This window comes from Odocoileus virginianus, chromosome 9 (assembly GCF_023699985.2).
Source record: "Odocoileus virginianus isolate 20LAN1187 ecotype Illinois chromosome 9, Ovbor_1.2, whole genome shotgun sequence".
In the NCBI taxonomy this organism is placed as follows: Eukaryota; Metazoa; Chordata; class Mammalia; order Artiodactyla; family Cervidae; genus Odocoileus; species Odocoileus virginianus.
Genome location: NC_069682.1, coordinates 39646220 through 39670908, shown reverse-complemented (window position 1 = coordinate 39670908; position 24689 = coordinate 39646220). Strand labels below are relative to the sequence as shown.

At 41.4% G+C, this 24689-nt stretch overlaps 2 protein-coding genes across 4 annotated transcripts in view; both read right to left on the bottom strand.

The window, feature by feature from the left end:
* Positions 1–17350, bottom strand: part of GDI2 (GDP dissociation inhibitor 2) — a 28655-nt gene extending 11305 nt beyond the window's left edge. The window contains exons 1-4 of one of the 2 annotated variants that reach the window (XM_020877931.2): positions 17318–17350; positions 6653–6760; positions 3611–3710; positions 1216–1350 (exon numbers count right to left, since the gene is read on the bottom strand). In XM_020877931.2, the coding sequence (XP_020733590.1) occupies positions 1216–1350; positions 3611–3710; positions 6653–6760; positions 17318–17335 (361 nt within the window). In that variant the 5' untranslated portion in view covers positions 17336–17350. Of the gene's footprint in view, positions 1–1215; positions 1351–3610; positions 3711–6652; positions 6761–16190; positions 16522–17317 lie in introns of those variants that run through there. The other variant, XM_020877923.2, reaches the window with a different exon arrangement.
* A 1814-nt stretch (positions 17351–19164) lies between these two features.
* The window catches only part of ANKRD16 (ankyrin repeat domain 16), a 41743-nt gene continuing 36218 nt past the window's right edge, over positions 19165–24689 (bottom strand). For both annotated transcript variants that reach the window (XM_020877956.2, XM_070472262.1), the window contains one exon: positions 19165–19514. In XM_020877956.2, the coding sequence (XP_020733615.2) occupies positions 19477–19514 (38 nt within the window). In that variant the 3' untranslated portion in view covers positions 19165–19476. The remainder of the gene's footprint in view (positions 19515–24689) is intronic.

The window sequence follows — 24689 nt, the reverse complement described above, 5'->3', positions numbered from 1 at the left end:
CTTCAAACTCTTGGACTCTGATTTCTATGAGGACACTTTATTTACATCAGATTCGCGTCACTGACAAGACTGATTTCTAACCCAGGCTCACAGCAAGGACTCCGTCCACTCAACCAGGAGCCGCTCCTTCCTCACCATCTGTCACTGCCAACCCAGCTACCATCCTTAGTGCTAGTTTCTACTTTCTAGCTAGAGTGTCTTTCAACACTTTAAGCCCAATATTTTCTCCCCTAATAGTAAGAAGTAAATAAATGGAGTTAGAGGAACTGCCAAAAAAACAAGGTTTTTAGGTGAGAAATCTTTCCCACTCTTAATGCCAAAATAATTCATGGAGAAATTACTGGCACTTTTCCTGTTCTCCAAAAGCAAATCTTTCCCTCCTCTGAACTCCTACAGCACTTAGAAAATTTATCTGCCCTTCAGTTATACACATTTATCCTTCCTCAAACTGCTTATTTCTCATGGCAACAAAATCACCTTAAAAGGACAGAAGGTCTTTTCTAGGGGTGCTTGCTATTTAATAAGACTCAGCACAGAAGATGTTAACTCGGAGTCTTTCAAGAGCCAGTAGAGGAAGTGATTTGGGGCAAGAAATAAAATCACTTCATCCTCATTGGGAACTCCTAGGAACGGAGATGCTGGAAGAGGGGGCACAGTACCAGGGACCAGACATGCCGCCAGGACAGCAGGCGGGACAGCGGCACTGGCAGCCAGCGCAGACGGCCATCAGCTCACGGGCTCTGCAGCATCCCACCAGGGTCCCTGTGCCTTTGGGCCTCTCACTTCCTACGTCACTTCAGGCCTGAGGTTTCTCACCTATAAACTGGAAACCCTACCTCACGAAGGCTTCACAAATCAATAAGAATGTGAAGCGTCTCCCACAGAGCCTAGCACACAGGAAATACTCCACGAGACAGCGATGCATATGAATTATTCATCTGAAGAGAGACCCTAGACCCAAGAAGGCCGAGCTTCACCAGCAACAGGCTCCCAGATAAAAGCTCTCCAGGCTTCAAAGGAGAAGGCACTTTTGAAAATCTTGTTTACGGACATATTGTCAACTGCTGAGAACAACATCTGGCACGTAACAGACATCCGTTGACTGTGTTGACTGGGTGAGTGAGGGCATGGCTAATGCAGGAGACTTTGAATTTTATCCCTAAGATCCCTTTCCATTATAAAGTCTTAATATTCTGTTAATATGAAATTACTTACTAGATGCCAGGGCTTCTGCTTCAGTGGAAGGAACCTTGTAGATCTTTCCTCCCTTATAAACAAAGCTCCCTTCTGTCACTTTGAAATCCAGATAGCGAGTGACCTCCGTAAAAAGCAGCATCTTAACCAGCTGACCTGTAGGAGTCACATAATTCAAACTGTTACTTACATCTTACTACTTTCAAAAGTTACCAGAAAGAAAAGTAGTTTACTGATACTAATGGCTTTCCAATTTTTTCTTAGCATCGTCCATTAGCTCCTACAAAAGTCCCCAAAGCCATTTCTAATAGGACAATCAGAATGCAGACCTATTGTTTGGCAAATTTAGCCTTTTTTTTAAATGTTACAACTTCAAGGTGAATAACTTTATCAACTTGCTTTTGTAAAAATTATACAATAATTATTAGAAGTATGAGGTTTAGAATTACAGCACTATTACGATTAGGTCTGGGTTTCTTTAAGGTTCCTACTGCATATTAAAGAGAGGCAACTCAGGCAAAGTTTTCCAGGAATTTGTGTTTTTCAGTTTCTAAGTCAATTTATATTTATTAAAATGAACACTAGTTTTGGATCAAGAAAAATCTAGGATAAACCAAAAGACATTTTGGTATACTAGAAGTAGTAAACTTCTTTGAGAAACCAAACAAAATTATTTTAAAACTCATTTGAAAGGATAAACATATAAGGACAATCAGAAAAATTCTGAGAATAAAAAAGTAATGAGGAGAACTTTATGCAGTCAGATGTTTCAATATACTGTAAATTAATTAGTCCATAAATCAGTATAAAACAGAGACTCACATGTAAGAATTTAATACATGATGAACGTTTCCTAATCAGAATAGAAAAGATATATGATGCTGAGGGACAACTGATCAGTCAATCTGAAAAACAAATTTCTATCCCTACTTCTCAAATAAAGGGGTAATAAATTTATTCATTCAGTAAAATAGATGAATTATTTATACAGTGGAAAAAAGAAACCATAATACCATTAGAAGCAGCTATCCGAATTTGAAATTTTAAAGACAGCCTTTCAAATCAAAACCAGTAACAGAATGATCAACCAATGACTGCATGAAAACTAAAAGCTTTTGTACAGAAATAAAACACAAGAATTATATGTAAGGCCAATGACAAACTGGAAAAGATACTTTCAACATACTTTAAAAGGGCATTTAACAACCTTTATAATGAGCTATTTTATTATATTAATAAAGAAAAACACAAAAATGTCTACAGAAAAATGTGCAAAGCAGAAAGCACTAAAGGGCATGAAAGCCAATGAACTCTAGAAATCATTTCACTCTCCAGTAAGCAGATATATATTAAAAATCCATTATTCCATCTTTTAGTATGACCAAATTCACAAAACCTAAAGTGAATCACATCTGGGCATGGTAAAGGTACTGGAGAAGCAGCAGTCACAGTCTACCAGCGAAAGTAAAATTTGGCAATATAAAGGAAATGTCTTAAAAGAGCCCTGCCTGAATCCCCATGCTATACTTCCTAGAATGGACAATTGAGACTTCTCTCTTCCACCCCCCAACCACCCCACCCCACTTCCATCCCTCCCTCCCTCCCTCCCTCCCTCTCTCAAATATTCACAGTATAATGATTGAAAAAGATGTTAACTGGGAAGGGGGGGAAAAAAACTGGTGGATTATACACCAAAATATTAACCATGTTTCAAGATGATAAGATTTTGGTTATGCAAATTTTACTTCCTTTCTGCTAATCTGTGTTTTCTAATTTTAATAATTTAAGTAATAAACTTTTTGTATTTACAATTAACCTCAAGAAAATATTCAATTATTTAACTTTAAATTCAAGATTAAATTCAAATAAGATCTTTCCACTGAAACAAACTATAGAACACAAATTCCAAGGGGGAAAGGGTGGCACAAACATTTTCATGGGACATAGACTACAATTTAGCTTTTCAACCTCTTAGAAAAAGATCCTAAAATCATAGCAATTTATAGATACGTAGCTGCTCTAATTAAAAATATCAACAATTAAAATGAAAAAATAACAGTGAAAGCCTACAAACTAGAAAAATATTAAAATGGATGTTTCTGAAGGCCCAGTTATCTAAGATTGTCACCAAGTATCAAAGGAAAGTCTGTTACAAACACAATTTTGACGGGTATGATGCCAGAGCATAATCTTGTTTCTCCAAAACGAATTACTGATAAGTCAGTGCCTCCTCCCTCCATTCTTAACGTACTGACCCTTGAAGTCTTTAACGGCCCCTATTACTCACCATACTGTTCCATTCAACAAAATCCACTTCCACCTACCTGGAATAATACTCTCTTAAGAGTCAACAGCTACTTTCTACTTTCAAATCAGAGTCAATGTCCTGTCACAAATTTAAGTTGGAATTCTTTACCATTTGCCATAAGGAACTTGGGGATTAAGTCAACATTCCAGTCTCTTCCTCTGCCCATGGATGCTGGTGGAGCTCCAGGTATCTTAAATCTTTTGTATAACTAAAACCAAAACAAAAACACCCATAATGTGACAAAATTTAACTTTCATTATGCAACTATTTTTGATGAAGTGATTCTGATATAGCTAAATACCACCAACATGAGGTAAAGGACAACAAGGGCATTTCATTTTTAATCAGGCCACTTAGCAATATTCTAACACATCCATAAATTAAATACATTACTAAACTAATAGATGGTAAAATAAATATTGCAGAGCTGGTGTGTGTCTGCTCTTTACTAGCAAGAATACAGAACAAACTGTTACTGAAGTATTAGTTCTGCAAAGTTTGAGGCTCTAGATAAAAAGCAGCTTGCAACTTAAAATTTAATATTCACTCAAACTCATGAATCCTATTGCTAAGGTGGAAGAAAATAAACAAAAGTTTCACTCAATAAAAACCCCAAGTGAGGGTGGCGGGGTGGGGGGAACCCAAGTTCTCACATATATTACAAAAGAGAACAACTCAATCAAAAAATGGACAGAGGATATGAACAGACATTTCTCCAAAGACACAGATGGTCAAAATGTACACGATAAGATGTTCAACAATCAGAGAAATACAAATCAAAACTACATGAGGTATCATCTCACACTGGTCAGAATGGCCATTATCAGTAAGTCTACAAATAATAAATGCTAGAGAGGGTGTGGAGAAAACGAATTCCTCCTACACTGCTGGTCAGACTGTAAATTGGTAAGGCCACTATGGAGAACAGTATGGAAGTTCCTTAAAAAACTAAAAATAACTACCACAAGGTTCAACAATCCCGTTCCTGCCTTTTCTAAATCCAGCTTGTACATTTGAAGTCCTAGATTCTCGTACTATTGAAGTATAGAAAAACATGGTTAGAAAGGATACATTCACCCCAAAGTTCCTTATACCATGACTTACAATAGCCAGGACCTGGAAACAAATGTCCATCAACAGAGGAAAGGATAAAGAAGATGTTTTACATATACATGATGGGGTATTATGCAGCCATAAAAAATGTTGTTGTTAATTGTTCAGTCATTAAGCCATATCTGATTCTTTGCAACCCTATGAACTACAATAAGCCAGGCTTCCCTTTCTTTACTATCTCCCAGAGTTTGTTCAAACTCATGTCCAATGAGTCAGGGATGCTATTGAACCATATTCTACCCCGCTTCTGCTCTTGCCCTCAATCTTTTCCAGCATCAGGGTCTTTTCCAATGAGTCAGCTTTTCACATCAGGTGAAGCTTCAGCATCAGTTCTTCCAGAGTTGATTTCCTTTAGGATTACTGGTTTGATCTCCCTGCTGTCCAAGGGACTCTCTAGCATCACAATTGAAAAAGAATCAATTGTTTGGCACTCAGCCTTCTTTACAGTCCAACTCTTCACATCCATACATGATTACTGGAAAAATCATAGCTTTGACTATACGGTCCCTTATCAGCAAAGTGATGGCTCTGATTTTAATATGCTGTCTAGGTTCATCATAGTTTTTCTTCCAAGGAGCAAGCATCTTAATTTTGTGGCTGCAGTCACCCTCCCCAGTGATTTTGGAGCCCAAGAAAATAAAATCTGTCATTATTTCCACTTTTTCCCCATCTATTCGCCGTGAAGTTAGGACCAGATGCCATGATCTCACTTTCTGCATGTTGAGTATTAAGTCAACTTTTTCATTCTCCTCTTTCACCTTCATCAAGAGGTTCTTTGGGGCCTCTTTGCTTTCTGCCATCAAGGTGGTGTCATCTGCGTATCTAATGTTATTGATATTTCTCCCAGCAATCTTGATTCCAGCTTGTGCTTCATCTAGCCCAGCATTTTGCATGATGTACTCTGCACATAAGTTACATAAGGCGGGTGATAACATACAGTCTTGAGTACTCCTTTCCCAATTTGGAATGTTGTTCTGTGTCCAGTTCTAACTGTTGTTTCTTGTATGGCATACAGGTTTCTCAGGAGGCAGGTAAAGTGGTCTGGTATTCCCATCTCTAAGAATTTTCCAGTTTGTTGTGATCCACACAGTCAAAGGTTTTAGCGTAGTCAATGAAGCAGAAATAGATATTTTTCTGGAACTCTCTTGCTTTTTCTATGGTCCAACCGATGTTTGTGATTTTTCTCTGGTTTCTCTGCCTTTTCTAAATCCAGCTTGTACATCTGGAAGTTCTTGATTCTCGTACTGTTGAAGCACAGCTTGAAGGATTTTGAGTATTACCTTTCTAGTATGTGAAATGAGTGCAATTATACAGTAGTTTGAATATTCTTTGGCATTGCCTTTCATTGGGACTGGAATGAAAACTGACCGTTTCCAGTCCCGCGGCCACTGCCAAGTTTTCCAAATTGCTGGCATACTGAGTGCAGCATTTTAATAGCATCATCTTTTAGAATTTTAAATAGCTCAGCTGAAATTTAATGAAATTTACAACAACATGGGATCAGCCAAAAAATAATAAAGAAAATATGAAAAAGAATGTGTGCCTATGGATATAAACATATGTGTAACTGAAGCATTCTGCTGTACAGCATAAATTAACACAACATTGTAAATCAACTATATTTCCATAAAATAAAAGGGCGCTAAGCTTTGGAGTCATATAACCTGGGTTCTCTCAGCCCAGCTCTGTGATTGAAAGCCCACAGAAACTATCTGCCATCTGAAAACACAGGGATAAAATCTTTTGAGTGGCTGTGATCAGCACTGGTGTGTGTCAGGTCTGCATCAAGAAGTAGCCCCCATGCACCCCATCCAGTCTACACTCTATTACCTCCAAGAGACAACAGGTACCTGCTCTGACTGACAACAGAGGGACTATGGAACATTTCTTCTACAAGCCCCAAATGAGGAGCTCCCAGAAATTATGACACTACAGATAATCTATTAAAAAAACAGAACTGAAACCATCCATAGCAAGTAGAGATTCACGAAGAAAAGACAAAGCACAAAAGGCACCTTCATTCACTCTAGTACTTACATCTTCCAGCGGTGTTATAGATGCACTCTCTCCTCCATAATACGGGTTTCTATCCATGTGAAGAACTTTCTTCCCATTCACTGACATTATACCTGACAGGATACATTCCTAAAGGGAAAGGATAAACATCTTCAAAGGAAGGAAAAGTGCTGTAGCATGTCTCAAACATAATTTTCTTAATAACCCTGTCATTAAACATTCTTTTAGTAATTACTGCTTTTTGTACAGGCAATGTCTGATGTAACTTTAAGGACAAACCCCTAAAACAACCAGAGTTCAAAGTGTGGTCAGTGGACTCCTCTGGGTCCCAAGGTTAAAACTATTTTCTTAGCAACACTAAGACATTATTCAGTTTTTCCCACTGGGTTACATTTGCAAGAGCAATGGTGGATAAAATGAAGGCAGTGGCTCCAACTGCACTAGTCATTATATTCTTCACCACAAGGCACTCACAGTTTAAAAAAGCAAGGTCTGTTTCACTTAAGAATATCCTTAAAAAAAAAAAAAAAAAAAACTATCCTTGATGAAGCATAAAAAGTCACCTCTGTTAAACACCCATCTTTTAAATATCCTGTGTAGCAAAATGGGAAGTATATATAAAGCAATGCTGGGTCTAGGAAAGCCTTTTGGGTGACTGATTTATAAGTTGAACTAGCTATGTTTTTCATGGATCATCATTTTTACTTGGACAAATAACTGACTGACAAACTATGATTACTCAGACTTAAGTACTGGGCAGACATTTTCACAAAAATGAATGTCAAAGAAAATTAACTGATAGTGTTTGCTGCCAAAAACAAAAGTCAAAAATCTTTATTGAAAATTTGAATTTTGGGAAACATATCCATACCAGGGGCACATCAGACCCTTTCAGACAACATCAGTGACATTGCATGCATCCATGCTAAGTCGCTTCAGCCATGTCTGACTCTTTGCGACCCCACGGACTATAGCCCACAAGGCTCTTCTGTCCATGGGATTCTCCAGGTAAGAACAGAGTAGGTTGCCATGCCCTTCTCCAGGGTCAGTGACATTAACAAATATGAATTTTTGATATCGCACAATGAAATGTGTCAACAATTCAGAAGATCTGCAATACTTAGTAAACTAGTACTTTTCAAGTGACCAATGATGTTACAAAATCAAACAGTGGGCTAAAAGTGGAATTCAGAGTTCAAGCTAGATTAATGTATTTTAATCTAATAAAGTATACAATGTTCACTGATGTGGTTTCAAATTTCATATTGCAAATTAATCTTTAAAAAAACTTGCCACTCATGTTTTGGTATAAATCAAAGCATAGCCACAACAATCTGAATGGCTATTAAAATACTCCTCCTCCTTCCAACTACACATCTGTCTAAAGCCTCATTTTGTTCATGTGTGTGAATGTTTAAGTCACTTCTGTCGTGTCAGACTCTTTGTGACACCATGAACAAAAGCCCACCAGGCTCCTCTGTCCATGGGACTCTCCAGGCAAGAATACTGAAGTGGGTTGCCATGCCCTCCTCCAGGGGATCTTCCTGACCCAGGGATTGAACCTGTGTCTCCCTGCACTGCAGGCAGATTCTTTACCACTGAGCTACCAGGGAGGCCAAATTTTCTTCATATACTTTAACTAAGACAAAAACCATGAAAAGACTGAACATCGAAGCAGGCAAGACATTTTTTTGTTTTAGAAAACAGCTATACTTCAAAATACTGTTTTTCACATTAACATATTATGAGTTTATCTTTTCTATCTTTAAGTGAATTAATAAAAATTTTTTAACTTCTCAGCACTGATTTCTAATGGGATAAATACCGAGAGATACTCTTACAAACAAAAGCTCATCAGGGTCCTCAATTTTTAAGAATAAGTAGATCCTGAGACCAAGAGTTTGAAAACTAGAGCTCTAAATGAAGCATCCAGGAACCATCCGATTGATTAAATGATCACTCTCAGAAAAAAAGGTAAATAAAGCATGAGTATACTGAGACATATCAAATCAAGATGGGGGGAGGTAGATTAAGAAAGAATCCAATTAATGGATTAACGAGAAGAAACAGAGATGGGATACACATTCACTCAAAACCATTATACCAGAGTTTAGGTGACAATAGCTTTTTTTTTTTTTTAAAGACAAAGGTAATCCCCTGTAACTTTATAAATCCTAGTGCTTCTCAAATTTATCCAAGACTCCAGACAACAGGGAACAATCTCTTCCCCCTAGAAGCCTGATTCAGAAATCTTTACCTTAAAAAATTCATACACATTTCAAATTTTCCTCCATAATGTACTATTCATTTTACTGTTTTTAAATATTTTAAATTAGTTACTATCAGGTTCAAATTTTACTCCAGGAGGGTGCATCTTTTTATATTTGGATCAAGAAACAATACATTTTGAGTACCCCAGTAGGCCACCTCTAGCCACAATCACTTCTCAGGCTCAGCCACACTCATGACTTTTAAGAGCAAAGATTTGTTTTTCCAGAGTTTCTGAACTCTGAATAAATGAAATCTTGTAGTATACATCTTTTAGTCAACATCCATGATTTACCTGCAGTCTAAATTTTCTTACTCTTGCTATACAGCAGGGGTCCCCCAGTACAGGACCCAAACCCAGCCTGCAGGCTGTGTTTATAAATGAAGTCTTCCTTACACCCACGGCCATTCCTTTATACACTGGTTGCTTTGTACCACAACAGCACTGTAAGTTGTGTCGAAAACTACAGGGCCAGATAACCTACAATTCGACTTTGTGGACTTACACAGGTTTGCCTAACTCCACCAGCAGGGGATCTCACAGCGTGCTCCTGACTTGGTCATCACCGGTGAATTTGTTAGAAATGTAAATTTGAAGCAGATTCTGAAAGTTCACTTTGCACCCACATCACCCTGACACTTGTTAAAAGACTGCAAGGCCCCCCACCCCCACAGAGCTTCTGAGCCAGCAGGTCCTCATGGAGCCTGAGAATCTGCATTTCTCACCAGCTCCCAGGTAAGGTTAATACTGCTGCTCCAGGATCAATGTCAAGAATCCCGAGGAAAGCAGTGCTGCTCAAACTTTATTATTAAACACCCAGGGATCATGTTAAACTATAGATTTTGAATCCATGTATCTCGGGTGAGGCCTAACCTTCTGCATCTCTAGTAAGTTCTCAGGGGCTGCAGCATGGAGCACGCTACGGTAACAGTCAGAGGAATCTACTGAATGACTACTCCTCACAGACATGCCACAACTACTCCTCCAGGCTACTACTGATGGACACTAGGAAAGTTTCCAGTTTGGGGCTGTTACAAATAATGCTCTATCAACATTCTCAGTGTCTTTCTTATGCATGCACTTGTTGGATATGTATCAAGCAGAGTACAAATACTGCCAGTTTTTCAAAATGGTTCTACTTGTGCAAACAACATATGAAAGTTCCTGTTGTTTCATATCTTGCCCAACACTTGTGTTAAGTGTCTATTCATATTTTGTGCCCATTTTTAAAATGGGCTCTTTTTTACTGTTATATAAAAATTCCTTATATACTCTAGATATAAATGCTTTATTGGCTGCATGTACTGCAGATACCTTCATCCACAGATTGACTTTTAACTTTCTTAACTAAGGTCTTGATAAACAGAACCGAAGGTATTTTAACTGTAAAACTCAACTCCAGCATTATCCAAACCACGTCCCTTGCTTAAAAATCAAAAGAAGCACTAAAATATGATTCAACATATTATATGAAAGTAGATGTAATATTTACAATCTCAGAAACAGATAATAGCATCAACAGAGGAAAACCAAATAGTCACATTTCCAGTCGACAAAAGCAGACTTCATGGTTCAACTTTCGGAAGCAAAATCACAGCAGCAACTTTGAGAATTGCAGAGCTTCTATATATAACTTTTCACACTCCACTGCAAGTAAGCATGACCCACTACCTGGACCACGGCTCTAAAACAACCTCCGGAGACTGAGGCCTAATAAAGAACCCAATAATATAAAGATTCCACAGTCCAAAGACCTGATACTAATTACCTTTAAAGAGCCTTGGAGCAAACATGATAAAAGCTAATTAACAAATTTGCAGGTTCACTGATTCTACTAAACCATCAATAAAAGATTGCTTTACACTGCCAAGAGAATACATAGTGGCAAAAATGTAATACTTTAAAATTTACAACATGGAATAAAGTCATTAACTCACTGATATAACATGAATCATATTTGAGTATAGGGTATATGTTCAGTTCAGTTGCTCAGTCGTGTCCGACTCTTTGCGACCCCCTGAACTATACAGTCCACAAAATTCTCCAGGCCAGAATACTGGAGTGGGTAGCCTTTCCCTTCTCCAGGGGATCTTCCCCACTCACGGATCAAACCAGGAAAATATACAGACTCATCCAAAATAACCAGAACTAAAAACCATCTTCAGAATCCAAGTTTTTGTTTTTTTTGATTTATTTTTTGCTATCATGCCTTGTTTATCTTTTACTTTTAGGGCTGAGAGCATGTCAGGTACTCAATATGCATAAGTGAATGAATGAATGCAGGCATGCACTAATGAGATGCACACGGCAATCTCAGGCAAGGTTATTCATCCAAACTGGGCTCAGGCCCAGAATCCAAGTTCTTTATGATAATGGCATCTACATGCTGTCCTACATAAAGAAGTAACCAGATTAAACAAAATGGTTAAAGTTCAGCTGCAGCAAAACTCTAGTCTCTGTAGATGTGTGGGTGTGGTGATGGCCAAGAAGGACCAATTAGTTATACTGTACACAACCCCCACCTCAGTGGCTTCCTACTTAAGGGCAACCTAGGCTTGAAGAGAATAGAGCCAGAACACATAATATTTTGATACAACTTTCAAGTGACCAAACTAAGCTCCATGAACACTCTAAATCCTCCTGCATTTTAAATTTCTGGTATAATTAAAGGGAAAAAAAAACCAACCAGAAAGTAAAAGCAAACAAAAATGTGATCTGGAAAACAAGGTACCTAACAACTCACGTTAAAGAAAAGTGCCTTTTGAAAACTACCTGTCTAAAAATATAAGGAAAATGTACTAAACAGAAAACTTAAATCAGTTCATCTCAGTGGTATGTATCTTACAGCAATAACATAATAAAAATGAATGCCAGTGTTCAACAGAATGTTTCTTCAAATGTCTGTAAAAAGTTAATTTATCTTGAAATTTGGTTCTAATTATATCATTCCTGCTGAAATCCTCTCTTACTGGCTAGAGGATGAAATTCAAACTTCTGGGCCTACTGTCTTCAACATCCTTGGTGACATGCCTTCTTCCCAACTCCCTCATCCCCTAAACATAGATTCTCTTCTAATAATGACTTACACTGCTCTTTCTGCCTAGAAAAATCATTCCTTGTGTTCAAAGCTTACCAGTATTGCTCTAATTGATTTACAGCACTGTAAAGATGTAAAGCATAATGCTCTGAATTACAAACATCTTGAATTGAATACCACAGTAGGTTTAGTGAATATCCATCACCTCATGTAGATACAACATCAAATAGAAAAAATTTTTTCCTTGTGATTAGAATGCTTAAAGATTTACTCTAACAGCTTTCACTTAACACGTACAGCAGTGGTCTCTTTATCATGTTACCCATTACATCCCTAATACTTAATTATCTTATAACTAAGTTTGTACCTTTTGATTACCTTCATCTAAACCCCCTCCCCACTCTGCTTATTATGTTTTAAAGTCAGTTTAAATACCTCCTTCTTTATGAAAGTTTTTTATTCCAGTATCAGTATTCTCCCACATTTGAACTCTCTTAACAGCACTTTCTCACATTAACTCGTATTACAGCTACCCCTCATATGACAAGAAGCTACTCACAGACAAGTGTGTTTACCTTTATATTGACCACAAATGAGCACAATGGTCATAGACATGTGAGCCACAGGTTTACCCAGTGGTCTTTCCAACCAATGTCTCACTACTACCTCAAAATGCTGATATATGTCTGATTTACTTCTATTCTACTGGACCAGTATGCTTAAGGCTGATTTAAAATACAGACTGCCTACACAGTATTTATACCTTTCAAAAATATGACGACTGCATATATTGGTCCTGTGATCACTACTGCAGAGGACAAAATGTCCTTTGTCCACAGAACTCTAACAGCAATGGCAAAGATTTTCAAGGAGCAAATACAAAATGGCAATTCAAGATTTTTTTAAAATCAGGTATAAAAAGTCTTTGACATGACAAATTTTAATACAGGGGAAAGAGGAAAAGTATGTCTGGGATATAAAACAATGTTTTAAACAAATAATTCTGAGAATAACCTGGTTAGAGATCACTAACGTGTCTTTTTTGATTCACAGGTCCTTACGAAAATTACCATGCAGAACAAAACACAAAATAGCGCTGGGAAGCACAAGCAGCTGTGGAGCCAGCTGCCCTTGTTTTATTATGTATTACTATTTCTTAGACTAAGCACACAATTTCTAAGATTCATGAATTCATTGCCAAGCCCAAAGTCAATCAGATACAGCAAATTAGTGGTCAGAGGATGTCCATGGTCCCCAGTCTACCCACCAAAGTAAGCAAAGAGGGGAAAAAAGGAAAAGCAGACTGTAGAACTAACTACCAAAGCCCAGCCATCTAAGAGGACTTAGTAAGAAGGCCAAAGTTCCCACAGAGCTCAGAAGGCCTCAATGGCTCCATTGTGTTACAGCAGTACTCAGTAATTAACCCTCCCAGTGTGAAATCTTGTTATCAGGTGTTCATTACATTCCCTAGTCTGTTAAAGAAGCTGTGATATCATTTGAAAGCTTTTTTCTAAAAATTATGGTTGAAGCGCCTTCTTAGCACAGTGGGCAGCGCATCAGTCTCATAATCTAAAAATTATGGTTCTTTTATCTTTAATCCCCAGATCAATTCAACTTTTCCACTGTGCTGTCTTTAAACTGCTTCGGCTGATTGGGGAAAGTGGTATTTCCCAACTGTGTTTTGTGGACTCTGGTTCTGAAAAGGCACTTCTATGATTCAGTACATTTACAAATACACTCCTCACTTACTATACCTCAAAAAAAATAGTTATGGGTCTTTAAAGGGAAAACCATCAATTACTTAAAAAATTCAACTATATAGAACATTGCATTTCTCATAGACGGAATGAAGATTTTGCTCTAGTTTATAGCAAACTGTTTTAATCCTTCTTTAAAGTTACTGTCAATATTGGTGCACTAATATGACCTCATTTTAAACATAATAATCCATAAAACACAATGGCCACATTAGAAAAGAGAAACCCCAAAACTTCCTTACACTTTAAAAGTAACAAGTTAATTGCACTAAAAGTAATTAACACACAAGAATCACATAATATTTGGTATCCATAACTGATAACATAGGCCTGTTTTCAGGTTCTTAAATCTCAGGCACTAAATATTTATAAGTCTAAAATTAAGTAAATGGTATTTTCACACCAAATACTCAAATTATAAATTGAGGGTTTTTAACGTTGGTGGTCTCAAATAATCAAAGTTCTCTTATCAATAAAAATGAAGGTAAAAGATTTATCATTATTAAAATCATCCCATCATCACTACTACCAATGACTGTAATACAACAGTAATAATATGATTGCTCTGAATTGATACAATTCTCAAAGAATATCTCGCAACAACACTCTAGGAAGGTTCACAGGAAATAGTTATCACAGCTATACAAATGACAGCAGAAATTGCTCTGATTTCTAAGTATGCACCTACCATTCATCAAAAAGGTCACAATTAATCCAAGTGAAAATGTAAATAAGGTGCAACTTGGTTGTTATACAGTAAGACTGTCTGCTTTGATACAAAGTGATCCTTCTGAGCTAGGCATGTAGAAACCAGCAGGAGGGGACAAAAAGGGAAAGGAGGGAAAAAAAAGAAACAAACCTGCGTGAGGAAGGATTTGCACTCATTTGTCCATGTTTAACTGACCTAATCAAGAGCAAATCTGAAAGACCAGCAGTAACGGTAGAAACACAGTGGAACTAACTAGCTCTAACAAAAGGCTGGTAGCAACAGTGCCCATTCCAATGGGCAAACTAAACTACTAAGCTCAGCTCAGAATCCCAATTAAGCACTTCGGAAAGGGGGGGGGGGGGGGCGCAGGCGGGGAAACCAACCCTGAAGTGGGTAGGCCTACTCATTTAGGCATCCAACAGCTCACCAAAGAAAGTCAACCCAATATCTCACATTCCATCACTCTCATCTACGTTGTACAATTTCCCAGCCAGTCCCGTCTTTTTCTGGACTGGTCAAACATAGTGAAGCTTTCAGAAATGAGTATTACCCAACAATCATCATAGGTCACCATAAACAGAAAATAACATGCCAGCAAAGTATCACTGTAAGTTTCCAACAATTTTTTAATAAAAATATTAGCCAAATGCAAGTTTCACAGTTTTCTCTTGTCCAGAGAAATCTAAAAGTTATTCTGGAATGCTACCTGAAAAAAATTTTTAAATCTTGAGAGATTACAATGCGTTTCAACACATTTACATCAAATGACTCAGGACTTCGAGATCAGTTCATATGGAAAACACAAGATCAAAATCAGGGTTCATCTTCTAAAACGAAGCAGCCAGCCCCATGTCAGTATTTCAAATTTCCAAAAAACTTTTGATAAATGGAAACGGTCCTGTCTTCAAATGGAATTCTTTTGCAAGATGAACTGTCTTCATTTTCTTTAAAAAAGCACAGAAAAGAAGTACAACTCCTGCCTGCGTTATCTGCAAAATATCACCTGAAGTCCTCTGAGCAGACAGCTAGGAAAATACATTTACCACGGTGACAGGAACACCTGGCCTCTAGCAACCAACCAACTCATCACCAACTCCTTTTCTCAGGGGAAAAGGTTCAGAAGAGCCGAGGAGGGCAAGGACAGACCACACATAAGGCTGGCGAAAGCCAGGTGAGACCCATTTGAAGGAAAACTCATTTCCAATCCCATGGTCATTCAAGCGGGATTGGGAGGGTGGTTACACAGGAGTTGACAATGCTTCTCACCTGGGGTGGGGGAGGAGGCTAAGAAAACCAGTTTTCTCCAAAAAAAAAAAAAAAAAAAAAGTTTAAGTTCACTGACCTGAATTACCTATCTAACAGCGGTTACCTGTGACTGGTCACCGAAACTGACTAGCAGCGGGGCCTGGAGACTGAGGAGGAAACGCCACCGGGCTAGGCTTCACCCTCCCCCACTCCTTTCCGTCTCCAGAGACGAGAGGCCCTCGACCGGCAAGGAAGGCGCAGCGACGCCGCAACCGGGGCTTTCTCGGCCTCGCCTTCCCCAGCGACACTTGCTCGGCCGCCCCAACCCGTCCCGGCACCTGCCCGGGCCGGGCTTTTGCACACTGCGGTGTCCCCTCCCCGCAGGCCCCGCTGCAGGCCCGGCCCGCCCGGAGAGAACCCTCCGGGAGGAGACCCCCAGCCTCGCGGCGCGGGGTGGAGGGGGGGGGGGGGGCGGGAAGGACGGGGCTGAGCAGGGCGTGCGGCCGGCCCCCTCCCGGCCCCAGGCCGCCGCCCCTCCTCACCGTCAGGCCAGTGCCCAGCACGATCACGTCGTACTCCTCATTCATGGCGGGGCTGGGCGCGGACGGAGACCCAGAGAAGGCTCAGAGCTCTAGGGATCTGGGGCTGCGGCTGCCCCGAGGAGGAGGCGGAGGCCGGGGGGGCGAGCGCTCAGGCCGGAAGGGGCCCGAGGGAAAAGGGACGCGGGGGCAGAGGCTATACGGAGCTGGAGAGCAGAGAGCCGGCCGCCACCTCAGACGGGAAGAGAAGAACGGGGCGGGGAGGGTAGGGAAGGCTGCGAGGGAGAGAGAGGCGGGCTGCGACCGCGGCCTCCGCAGCCGGGGCGAGGCCGGGAGGAAGCCGTCGATCACGCCCTTCCCGCTCGCTCATTGGCGACGTCTCCGTCGCCCATCCGACCCGCTTCCCCTCCCACCTCTCGCGAGAAAAGGGCTGGCCGAGCCCCTGGTGGATTTCGGATCCGTTCCCAGAGTGCTGCCGCCGTGGTTGGGGGTGGGGGGGCGGCCGCGCGCCGGCCTTCGAGGGCTGGGGCGGGGTCGAGCCTGTGGCCGACGCGGGGGCAGTTGTCCGGTTCTTCACTCCCGCTCTCCAACGGGCTCTGGGGCGCGCCTGCGGCTGCCCTTGAACTTTGGGCCCGCAGCGACCACGTGGCTGGGACTGCCGCCCCCCCCCCCACCTCGCCCCGGGACCGCGGGCGGCCTCCCGCAGCCCCGCAGACCGAGAGCTGACGCCATGCGGCCCGACTCCGGCTGCGGCTCGGCCCTCTGCGCGCCTAGTTGGTTCTCTGCAACTTGTCTTGCTTTTCTTTTTATTCAACCTCCATTTTCTGAAGGAAAAAGGACCCAGTGAATTTTAAGGAGTTCAGAAATCACTTTTTTTTTTTTCTTAACTTCCCTCCCAATGTCATTCTTGCTTGATGCATTGCCCCATGTGCAGGCTTTGGAAATAAGAATTTAAAAAAAAAAAAAAGACCTCTCCTTTTGAAAAGGAAACTTTAGCATATAGGGGAAGGGCAGATTTGATCGGAAGCAGGTCTGCGCCTACTGAGAGCTATAATCTAAAACAGCTGTAAAGATAGCTGACCAGCACGTGAACGGATTTAGGCCACAGAGTGTAGGAAAAGAAAGATTACCTGGTTTTTGCCTTCCATACCCGAGCTGGCCCAGCCCTGCAAACACGTTTTTTCAGGTTTCTATTTGGCATCTCCAGCCCTGATGGCTTATGTTCTCAACCGAAAAGAGCAGATCCGGTGTTTTCAGCCTGAGTATGCAGACAAAAGAGTTGGTGTTTCCTTGAAGATTTATTCTCAAGTAAGAGCTATTTAAAGTGAATCGTGGGAGACAGACCTACCTTCCTTCCCGTTTAAATCACTCTGATTCATGACAATGCAACAGTTTTTTACAATGTTTCTTCATCCATACATAGAGTTTTAAGAGGGTATATTATATAAGACAATGGGCCGTTTGGGGGGAGGGAAGAAGAAAACTCTTTCAGTGTACATCAGTCTTAACTGGATTTGTATACATTAGTGGCTAAATGAATTTCTGTTGTTCAGTGGCTAAGTTGCCTAGGTCTCTTTGTGACCCCAGGGACTGCAGCACTCCAGGCTCCTGTGTCTTCCACTATCTCCCAGAGTTTGCTTTAATTCAGATGAATTTTTACAAGTAGACAAAAATCAAGTGCAAAGTTACTAGACTAGTGAACAGATTGTATGTTAACTGACTTTGGCTAAACAGGTGATGCCTTAAGAAAGTCCTGCTTTTGCTAAGTAATCCAGTGTCATATATATCTAATATGTTTACAAACAACAGAAATATATGTCTTACAGCTCTGGAATCTAGAAAATATAAGGTCAAAGTTTGTCTGTTGAGGACAAACTTCCTGGTTCACCCTGTCTTTTCACTGTGCCCTCACATTGGGAAGAAGACAGGGATCTCTCTGGGGATGCTTTTATCAGTCAGTAAAGAATCTGCCTGCAATGGGAAGATCCTCTGGAAAAGGAAATGGCAACCCACTCCAGTATTCTCACCTGGAGAAGCCCATGTTCAGAGGAACCTAGCAGGCTACAGTCCATGGGATCGCAAGAGTCAGACACAACTTAGCAACTAAACCACCACCGCCGCCATGTTTTTGAACTGACCAAAAATATTGACTCATTAAAAAATGAAAGAATGCCATATGACCCAGCAATCCCACTTCTGGGCATACACACCAAGGAAACCAGATCTGAAAGAGACACGTGCACCCCAATGTTCATCGCAGCACTGTTTATAATAGCCAGGACATGGAAGCAACCTAGATGCCCATCAGCAGACGAATGGATGAGGAAGCTGTGGTACATATACACCATGGAATATTACTCAGCCATTAAAAAGAATTCATTTGAATCAGTTCTAATGAGATGGATGAAACTGGAGCCCATTATACAGAGCGAAGTAAGCCAGAACGATAAAGACCATTACAGTATACTAACACATATATATGGAATATAAAAAGATGGTAATGATAACCCTATATGCAAAACAGAAAAAGAGACTCAGATGTATAGAACAGACTTGTGGACTCTGGGAGAAGGCGAGGGTGGGATGTTTCAAGAGAACAGCATTGAAACATGCATATTATCTAGGGTGAAACAGATCACCAGCCCAAGTTGGGTGCATGAGACAAGTGCTCGGGCCTGGTACACTGGGAAGACCCAGAGGGATCGGGTGGAGAGGGAGGTGGGAGGGGGGACCGGGATGGGGAATACATGTAAATCCATGGCTAATTCATTTCAATGTATGACAAAAACTACTGTAATGATGTAAAGTAATTAGCCTCCAACTAATAAAAATAAATGGAAAAAAAAAATTTTTTTAATTTAAAAAAATTAAAAAAAAATAAAAATGAAAGAAGTGAAATTGCTCAGTCGTGTCCAACTCTTTGTGACCCCGTGGACTGTAGATCGCCAGGCTCCTCTGTCCATGGGATTCTCCAGACAATAATACTGGAGTGGGTTGCCATTTCCTTCTCCAGGGGATCTTCCTAACTCAGGGATCGAACCTGGGTCTCCCGCATTGCAGGCAGATGCTTTATCCTCTGATCCACCAGGGAAGCCCCGCAGAACCTTTTTCACATATTGCCATCAGCCTCTGCATATTGAAGAAGATTTTACACATATCTGCTGACTTGTGTTGCCATGCCTTATGTGAAGGAAAGTTTATCGATACTCACATGGAGTTACTGAAAGACTCAAAGGTATTGGAGAAGGAAACAGTATTTAAGGCTAATAAGGTTCCTCAGTCTTATCCCTTACACTTTAGTTTTGTTGGTAGATAAGTCCTGTTGCCCTGCAGAAGACAAAAAGAAAAAGAAAAAAATGCTAACCTTCAACAGACTGAATCCATTCAGATTCCACCCCACCTAATCCAGTTGCCAAGGAATTTGGGAGACAACAAATATCTATGGTGAAGTGGTTTAAAAGCCACTAATTGGTTCAGTGTCTCAGAGACCACAGTTGGCAGTTCCTGATGGCAGGAAACCTTAGGTTGGGGGAAGCAGGTTAGTGGAGAGGAGTGGAAAACACCATCAACCTTGAAAGTGTTTTCAAATCTTTACCCAAAGCAAGAGGAGTCCGGAGAGAGTCTTATTTATTTATACTTGGTGCTTGGGAATCATTGTTTGCTGATTTCCAGTTCTGTTTCTCCAAGAAACAGAAACATTTTCATCATCTGTTTCTCCAAGCCCCTGCCTGCACTTCGCAAAGGAAGAGATAAGAGTCCAAGGAAAGGAAAATTATAGAGTGAACCTTAGTCCAGGTCATCTTTCTCTGTCCAAAACCTCTCACTCACTTTTCCCGCTCCTGAATATTCTGACGTTTACCTTCTTAAGACATGAATCAGCATGTCCATGCTTCTGCCTGTCTTTTATACTTAGAATAAAATGCAAATCCTTAAATCAAACTAAAAGGTATCCTTTAATCTGCCTCTCACCTCTGTCCAACTGCATCTTGCTGTACTTCAGGCTCACTTCACTCCAAACACACTTGTCTTTCAGTTCCTAGAATCTGGGGTAGCTTTTAACCACCCGAGGGCCTTGCACTCTTGGCGGTCCTGTGGTTACCGACCCTCACTTCCCCCTCCTGCACCTCTTCCCATGGCTGTTCTTTCCACTTCCTTAAGTTTCAGCTTAAAAATCTTCCCTCGCCACTTTATTTAAAGCAAGTTCCCCTCAACTTTTATTCTCTATTGTCACTCTGCTTATTTCTTTCATTCCTTTTTTAAAATCAAATTGATGACCATTTTCTTGTTTTTTGCCTGCCTGTCACTCAGAATGTAAACTCCATGAAGATGGGGACGTTATCTGTCTCGTGCGCAAGAGAATAGTGCTGAGTCCCTGGCAGGTGATAGGTAAATATTTGGTGAATGAATAGAGAGACCTGGAAGTCGATCCCTACATCTACAAGGACTAAATGTGATTAAATAGGTATGAGTTCCTCTTGAGACTTTTGAGAAGCACAGCTTTTCTTACAGCAGAAGATGCTAAAGTTCATGTTTTAGAGGGTCTCAAAGGTAGGGATCAGTAAAACATAAATCTATTTGAAGTCCGGATGATGGTGATGATAAAACACGTCAGGGTCTAGAAAAAAAGAATTTCCTAAAATATATATTTTCTAGTATATGAAAGATCATTTACTCCCCCACCCCCACCCCCTACCCCCCAAACTGTTCATCTGCCCTTGGTCTCCGTCTCAGCAGTGATGCCTCCACTTTGGTCCCAAACCAGAATTCTAGATTTTATCCTCATTCTGTCTTCCTTCTCTCCTTCCACATCTACTCCTGTTTTCTTTGGCTGTGTAACAAATCACCCTAAAATTCAGTGGCTATAAAACAAATAAACCTAGTAGCTTAAAGCAGCAATGCATTGATACTGTTATCTCTTATGGTTCTGTGAGTTGAATGGGCTCAGACGTGTGAGAGTTGTTTGGGGCTGGGGCTGGGGTCATCTGAAGGCTCGAGTGTCCTGGACGTCCACAATGGCACTCATGTGACTGACTGTTGACACCAGCTGCTGGCTGGGGGCTTAGCTGGAGCTGTCAACCAGAGCAGCATCGTACGTGTGACTTCTCCATTTGGCTTGCACTTCTCAAAGTATGGCAGTTGCAATTGTAAGAGTAGAAATTCCAAGAAGCTAGAAATTAGAAAGTAGAAGCTGCCGGCCTCTTAAGATCTGGACCTGGAAGCTGCCACCGTGTTCCTTCTGTTCAATTCTTTGGTCACAGTCATTATGGAGCACACCCAAATTCAAGAGGAGCAGCTAGAACCCAGCTGAAAGTGTCAATGAATCTGCAGCCACCTTTAGTTGGCACAATGCCCCATTATGTTCTGGCCATTCCACCTCATAACGAGCCTTCTAGGAACTTCCCTGGTGGCTAAGTGGTTAAGACTCCATGCTCCCATTGCAGAGGGCCTGGGTTCAATCCCTGATCAGGGAGCAAGATCCCATGTGCTCTAACCAAGAACCCACCCTTGGCAACTGAGACCCGGCACAGCCAAATAATTGTTTAAAGTAATTTATTTATTTTAGCTGTGCTGGGTCTTCCTTGCTGCACGGGCTCTACTCTAGTTGTGGCAAGCAGGGGCTCCTCTCTAGTTGTAGTCCATGGATTTCTCATTGCAACGGCTTCTTTTGTTGCAGAGCACAGGCTCTAGGGCACACGGGCTTCAGTATTTGCGACATGTAGGCTCTAGAGCATAGGCTCACTAGTTAGGTGCATGGGCCTATTTTCTCCATGGCCTGTGAGATCTTCCCGGATCAGGGAAGATCTGTCTTCTACTTTGGCAGGCAGATTCTTTACCACCAAGCCACCAGGAAAGCCCCCCAAATGAAACTTTAGAAAAAATAAAGCCTTCCAGTCCCTTCTCTTCATCCTCAAGGCCACTACCCTAGTACCAGCCACCATCAAATTCTCTCCTAGATAACTGCAAAAGCTTCCTTCAGTTCAGTGGTTTCTATATTATAACTCAAGTGATCTTCTTAGAAAGTGACTGAGTCAACCATGACTTCAAAATCTTTCACAGATCTCCATGGCTCTTAGCATAAAGTTCAAATGCCTGGTCATTTCCTAAGAGGAGCCTGAGTAACCTGGCCCTCAATTACCTGGTCAACCAAGTCATCACCCCAGCTCTCCTCCACCATCTTTTCTGACCCATGGCTCTATCGGTCAGTTTCCAGTCACAAAAATAGAGCTGCTCTAGGTATTTTGAACAGAGGCAGTTAAATATAGGGAACTAGTTTCAAAACTTATACAGACCGAAGGAGCAAAAAAAGGTTACCCAGAGGTGAGGAAGCGCCTGGAGCACTAGGCTGGAGCAGGAGGGGAGTGTGTCACCTGAGCCTGGCTCACGGTGGCCAGACCATCTGGCTGACCCGGCACAGTTACTGATTACGACCGCTGCAGAGCCACTTTGCCACCTCTGCCCCAGGAGCCCAGGAGTCCTCTCCACTCACTGGTGCTGCTGCTGCCCTCCCCGCAACCAGAGATGCTCTAAATGCAGGGAACATGGTTCCTCCCTCCCTCCTGCCTCCAGTCTTCCCCCAGGCATCCCACAGCAGCACCTCCCCAGAAGCACCAGAAGTGAGCTGGCACAGGCATCTGGTTGGTGTGATCAGCTGACTCAGCCTCTGGCAACACAGAGAAAATCAGACATACAGCTGGGAACCGAGAGACGGGGGTCAGAGCTGCTCTAAACACTTCCGCATTTCATGAGCTCATCAGGCTTTTTCCCTTCTGGACATACATCCAGGCATTCCTTCTGTCTGGAACGTTCCTCCCTTCTCCTCCTACTTGACCTTGCTTGTTAGGATCCTCAGTGCAGATGTCACATGCTCCAGGAATCCTTTCTTAATGCTCCTCTGGATTAAACTCCTTTATTCTGAGCTACCATGGTTTTATCACTTTCTCTTGGCACTCGTCACCTGGTGCCAAGTGGGTATTTACTGCTCTGTGGTCCATGCTGTGTTCCTCTCAAGAATACAACTCTCTCTTTTCATCCTCTCATTCCTTACATCTGAATCGTGTGTGTGTGTGCATGTGTGTGTTACTCGCTCAGTCATGTCCAACTCTTTGCAACCCCAAGGACGGTATCATAGTAGGCACTAAATAAATATATAAGGCAGGTCTCATGATCTGAGGGGTAAGTATGAAGGCCTCTCAGTGGTCTGTGAACCCTCACATTTGTATGTAAAATATAGTGCCCATGTACATTTTTCCAGAAAGAGGATCCACCATCAGATTTCCACAGGGGTCAGTGACACCTAAGAAACTGTATATGTGGATAAATGAATGAATTCATAGCTTTCCTAAAACATAAAGAAAAATATAGCTTCCAGGAAGAAACAGTTTCAAAGACCATCTCAGTGATTTAACCTAAATCACAATTTTTATTGAATTCCTATAGATAGAGAAGTAAAAATCAGTCCCAAGACTGATGATGGGCATGGAGATAACAAAATAATATGCAAAATAGACCTCATTAGCAAGTGTAATCAGTAGCAGCTCTATAGAGCTGTACAGTGACTGGGAGTTGGTGGAACTGGGTGGGGCTCAGGGTGGGGCTCAGGTGTGGTGGTAGAGCAGGTAAGCCAGGTGTCCTGGTTCCCAAAAGACTCACAAGTACAGGGAAGGCACGTTCTAGATGCCATTGCCCTTTAGAAAGACTCACTGTAGCACCTAATTGTAGAAACCTCATGGGATGAAGTAAGGACAGTTAGCCATTTCACTTTACATATTTGTTTCATTCTAAAAGACTGGAAAGATCTTTAAGCTGCCCAAGCTTCAGTGTTGCTTAGAGCATTTTAAAACCATTCACTTGAATGTTTCTTCTATTAAGTTACTTTGATTTCAAGTATCAAAAACCATGTCAAGCTACCTTACATATAAAAGGAGAATATATTGGGACTTCTGTGGTGGTCCAGTGGTTAAGACCGAGTTTCCAATGAAAGGGGGTGTGGGTTCAATCCCTGGTCAGGGAATATGATCCCACATGCCACGCAGCATGGTGAAATATATATATATATATATATATATATATATATATATATATATATATATTTTTTTTTTTTTTTTTTTTAAGGAGAATATATTAGAAAGACAAAGGGGCAAAAATGTAGTTAGGAGTCTGGAAGGAGCAGGAATCAGCAACTGGAAGGCTGTCTCTGAGCTCAGCTGCTCTCTGTCTGGCCTCTCTGCTGTACTCTCCCGGTGGGTCGCCTCTCCCCTGGGATGTGCAAGGGAGATACTGGCTGGCAGCCCTGGTCTCCTCAGATGCCTGCTGCCTGTTCAGAGGTCATGGGAGCAAGAGTTCTCTGCTACCCGGTGCGGACTTTAGGCAGCTGATTCTTTGTGTTGGGGGTGGTTCTGGGCACTGGAGCATGTTTAGCTGCATCCCTGGCCTCTATGCCCTTGATGCTGGCAACATCCACCCTCTCCCCCAACCCCAGCTGTGACTTCAGAATGTCTCCAG